General features: G+C 42.8%; 1 protein-coding gene across 1 annotated transcript; it reads right to left on the reverse strand.

The window, feature by feature from the left end:
- Window positions 1-262: 262 nt before the first annotated feature.
- Window positions 263-4752, reverse strand: LOC116182700. Its single transcript, XM_031503242.1, has 3 exons — window positions 2652-4752; window positions 717-867; window positions 263-665 (listed from the first exon to the last, which is right to left on the reverse strand). The coding sequence occupies exons 1-3, from the start codon at window positions 4750-4752 to the stop codon at window positions 263-265; spliced, it is 2655 nt and encodes an 884-aa protein (XP_031359102.1).
- Between the last annotated feature and the right edge of the window lie 147 nt (window positions 4753-4899).

Genomic DNA, 4899 nt, shown 5'->3' on the forward strand with positions numbered 1-4899 from the left:
GTGACGGCAAAGCGCACAATTTTACTAAAGGGCGTTTGAGAACCCCACGAATTGTACGAACGGAAGCAACTCTAACGACTCCATCCGAACCTGGAAAAAGATTGTCAATGCGACCAAGTCTCCACTTTAACGGAGGCGTGGTTTCATCTTTAATCAAAACTAATGTGCCAATGTCGGCCGGTACGAGATTTTTGTCAGTAGCCCAATGGCTTTTCTGATACAAAGTGTGCAAGTATTCTGTTTTCCAACGCGCCCAAAATGACTACTGCATGTGTTGCACCATTTGCCAACGAGCAAGACGCGAGGATTTCAAGTGGGATAAGTCTGGATCCGGAGGGGACGACAAAGGCTCCAAGGTTAAAAAATGACCAGGGGTCAAGCTAGCTAAATCATTAGGATCAGTACTAATGGGACATAAAGGTCTCGAATTAAGAATTGCTTCTATCTCTATAACTACAGTATTAAATTCCTCCAAAGTGAGGATTTGGTTCCCTACAACTCTAACTAAATGTCTTTTTACCGATTTGACGCCGCTTTCCCAAAGCCCACCAAAGTGCGGAGCAGAGGGAGGGTTAAAGGACCACGCGATAGCTTGGGATTCAACAGATTTTTTCATCAACCGATTAAATTCTCTATTCGCGCCGACGAAATTGGTACCACAATCGCTAAAAATTTGGACACAACGTCCACGACGAGCTATAAAGCGTCTAACTGACCCAATGAAGGCATCAGTAGATAACGACGAAACGACTTCTAAGTGCACAGCTTTGGTCGCGAAACACACAAAAATACACAAATACGACTTTAGGGTTTTTGCTCCACGAAATCTAGCTGCGGTGATAGTAAATGGCCCAGCAAAATCACAACCTACAACACTGAAGGCCTTAAGATGGCTTACCCGAAGGGAAGGTAAATGTGCCGAAGGAGGACAATAAGTAGTGGGGTTGACGCGAAAGCAACGATTGCAATCGGCCAGATAACGACGAATAGAACGACGAGCAGAAACGATCCAAAAATTTTGAAGAACCAAATACATCGTGGCGTTGATGCCAGTGTGATAGTTTTCTTGATGAGTATTACGAACTATAAGTTGAGTCAAGCGATGCGACTTTGGTAAAAGGGCAGGATGTTTGGATTCATAAGGCAACGACGAGTTTTCTAAGCGACCACCAACACGAATCAGGTTGTCACCGCCCACCATAGGGGATAATTTTGCTACCCAGCGAGGCAAATTCTTCGCAGAGCGTAGTTTGACGAAAATGTCTCCAAACACCTCTTCCTGTACAATTCTTACTATAAACAACAAGGCACTATGACGTTCCGATAATGACAAAGAACCTGAGCGAAGATCAGCAGGGTGTCTGACATTACGGACAAACCGTAAAATTAAAGCAACGATGGCTTGAATTTAGGTAGCGACGAACAATTTTTTAACAACGAGTGTACGAAATGATCTTGGCCTCCGATACATTGAATGAGGCAAGAAACTATGGGACGAGAACTAAACGAATCTTTCAACTCCAAATTGTGCGAAATGTTTATTGGCTCTGGAGGCCAGAAATTAGGTGATAAAGTCAAAAAATCAGGGCCTGACCACCACAAAGGATGCGAAAGTAGCTGACTTGGCAATAAGCCACGAGACGCTGAGTCAGCAGAATTTTTCTGAGAGGGTACATGACGCCAACATCCGGGAGGAATGCGTTCATGAATGTAAGCTATTCTATTGCTGACGAAAACTTTCCACTGCCTAGGTAACGAACGAATCCAACTGAGGACAATTGTAGAATCAGTCCAAGCGAAAATTTTGTCAATAACGACAATATCACGAAAAGTGTCCAAAACGAATTTGACTAATTTAGCCAGGAGTGCTGCAGCGCAGAGTTCCAAACGAGGAATGGATAACTGCTTGAGGGGAGCTACTTTAGATTTTGCAATAACTAAACAAGTACAAGATTTACGATCGGAAAACGAAAAACTAAGGTAGACTACGGCGGCGTAGCCACGTTCAGACGCATCACAAAATCCATGCAATGTGCAAAGATACGAATCAGAACCAAAATCACCCCCCGGGGTCAACTCACGAGGGATACGAAGCGAAGAGAGTTGAGGTAATTCAACTTTAAATTGATTCCATTGCGAAACGATACAACTGGGAGGCTCTGCATCCCAACCAAGACCTAACAACCAAATCTGTTGGATGAGACACTTTGCGACGAAACTAATTGGTGCAAGGAATCCAAGAGGGTCATAAATACGAGCTAATTCCGAAAGAAGTGTGCGTTTTGAGCACGAAATGTCACGAGGATTGACAACAAAAGCGAAAGAATCAGAAGCCGAACGCCACTGAAGACCAAGGATTTTGACAGTGTCGGAAGATTCACTATCAAACGAAAGAGCTTGAGGCTGACGATGATCTAAAGGAATCGAATCTACACGATTGGATGCCCATTTGCGAAGCTCAAAGCAACCTAGGGCGAAGCGATTTACTAATTGTTCAACGAATTGAGAAACTAATGGAGTCAGATGACTAGAGTCCAACTTCAACAGAGGTTGGCCAACGAAACGATTTTCCAACGAACGAAAACGACGATTTGCAACTTCAAGAGAATTTTCGAAAGCAGGTTTCGAAATCTTGAATGGGAGGGCAACACCAAAACGACCAGATGGTTCCCTATACAACGAATTTCTAAAAATGGATTCCGCGCGATCATCCTCAGGAGTGATTGCAGCTGGTGCAGGCGGAACTTCTTCGACGTTCCAAAATTCCTCGACGACTTTATCTAGGGACGACAAAGGCGAGTGAACGGAAGAAGCCGAACTAAGCGACGAAAACAACGAAGTAACGGTTTGTTGAGGCCTGGCGCCATTGACCGGACCTAACACTACATGACCAAATATTGTACCCAACAAGAAAGGGTGTTCCAAATGTCTACATCTCCTATCTAGACCAGGGCTAGCGATTTGAGGGTAGATGTCTGCGCCCAGTAACATCTGAACTGAACGAGACCTGTGCCATTCATAATCCGCCAATCTAATTCTATCAGGCATGGGGACATCAGAACTGACATTATCATTTGGCAAGTTGCCACAAATTTTATCCAAAACGAAAAAATCTACTTTAAATGTGGGATCAGTACGATCACTGGGACGAATTTCTCCAGTAACTATAGACGATGATTTGGTTGCGACTTGCCCTAAACCACAGATGGGCACTGCATTGGTTAGCTTAGGCAAACGAAGTTTGTTTGCTAAGCTCGAACAAAGATAGGACGCTTGACTGCCCGGATCCAGCAAGGCCCGAACGATATGGTAACTACCGAAACGATCTCTAATCTTTAGAACTATGGTACCCAGTAAAACGGGAGGACGATCTGAATTGGAAGCCATGAAAGTGGCTGAGCAACGACTAGTGCAAGAGGTCAATTGGTTCGATCCATTTGATTCACTTGTAGATGGCGAAACGACAGGACTAGAAGGTCTATTCGAAAAATGCAAAAGTGTGTGATGACGAGCGTCACAAGTGCGGCAATTCCGCGAGGAGAGACAAGAAGCGACGACATGTCCACTAGCCAGACAATTTAGACAGATGCGATTACGTTTGGCGATTTCGTAACGATCTTGGGGTTGCTTTTCGTTGAAAGCAGGGCAACTAATTAGGCTATGGTTTCGAGAGCATAAGAGGCATTTGAGAGGAGGTTTTGAACGAGACTGCGACGACGAAGTTGCGACCAGAGAGGTCTTGCTAGAAGATTTGGTAAAAGTACCAGACGACGACAATGACAATTTTTGCGGTTTGCCAACCGATTCGAAACTACGAGGATTTTTGTTATTAGATGCAGTCACGTTCAACAAAAGTGGTGCCTGTAAGGCTTCTAACGACAAACAATGTTCGCTCAACAAAGGCTCTATGTCTGAAAATGTAGGAATTTTCTTTTTATCTAAACGAATTTCAATCTCTTTGCGCGTGGCAGAGTCGAGTTTGTGAATAATGACAATAAATAGGACAAAGTCCCAAGTGTCGGCAAGGTTCAACAATTTGAGAGCTTCACAGTTCTCACGAACAGTGTTCAATAATTTCCGCAAGCTCGAGGCGGATTCGACGGGTATAACCGGGATATTTTGGATTTCATTCCAATACAAAGTGGCTAACAATCGATCATTATTGTACCTATCTAACAAGGCTTGAAAGGCGATTTTATAATTGTCATCCGAAATGGGAATTGACTTAACTAAATTAAGAGGTTCGCCCGAAAGGCTACCTGCCAAAAGGTGAAATTTTTCCACATCTGCGTATGGTTTTTCGTCGACTAATTTAACAAATAAATCCCTAAAGTGGGGCCAATTACGAATGTTGCCATCGAATTTAGGCAAAGCTATTTTTTGCAAGCGATCTACGAAATGTTTTTGTTCCTCATCGACCGATTGCCGAAGAGGATTACTACTATTTGGTACACGCGAAATTGGGAATAATTCTAAATACACAGTTTTTATTTCTACATATTTAGCGAGAAAATCTACACCTACATCGATTTCTTGTTGCAAATTGTCAGGTTTATCTGCTAACAACGATACTATTTCTACTTGATTAAGGTCAAAGGTCTCTTTGCAAGATTCGACCTGTTGAAACCACGTATTAAACAAATTTTTAATCGATAAATCACCGCGCGCCTGTTGAGATAAGGCGTGGATGGTATTAAGCGTGGTTAACGAAATATTTCTAAAGGCTTGGAATTGTTTCAATTTGGCAGCCATTATAACGACAAAATAAAATGCAAATGCAACGATTTAATAAGGATAAATTCGTGTACAAAAGGTGCAATAGCGCGTGATAAAAAAGGGCAACGCTTGGAAAACCCAATAAGTACGATAACTAAGAGATAACAACGAAAGCAAATTTTA

Source organism: Photinus pyralis, unplaced genomic scaffold (assembly GCF_008802855.1).
Source record: "Photinus pyralis isolate 1611_PpyrPB1 unplaced genomic scaffold, Ppyr1.3 Ppyr1.4_unclustered_Scaffold7068, whole genome shotgun sequence".
In the NCBI taxonomy this organism is placed as follows: domain Eukaryota; kingdom Metazoa; phylum Arthropoda; class Insecta; order Coleoptera; family Lampyridae; genus Photinus; species Photinus pyralis.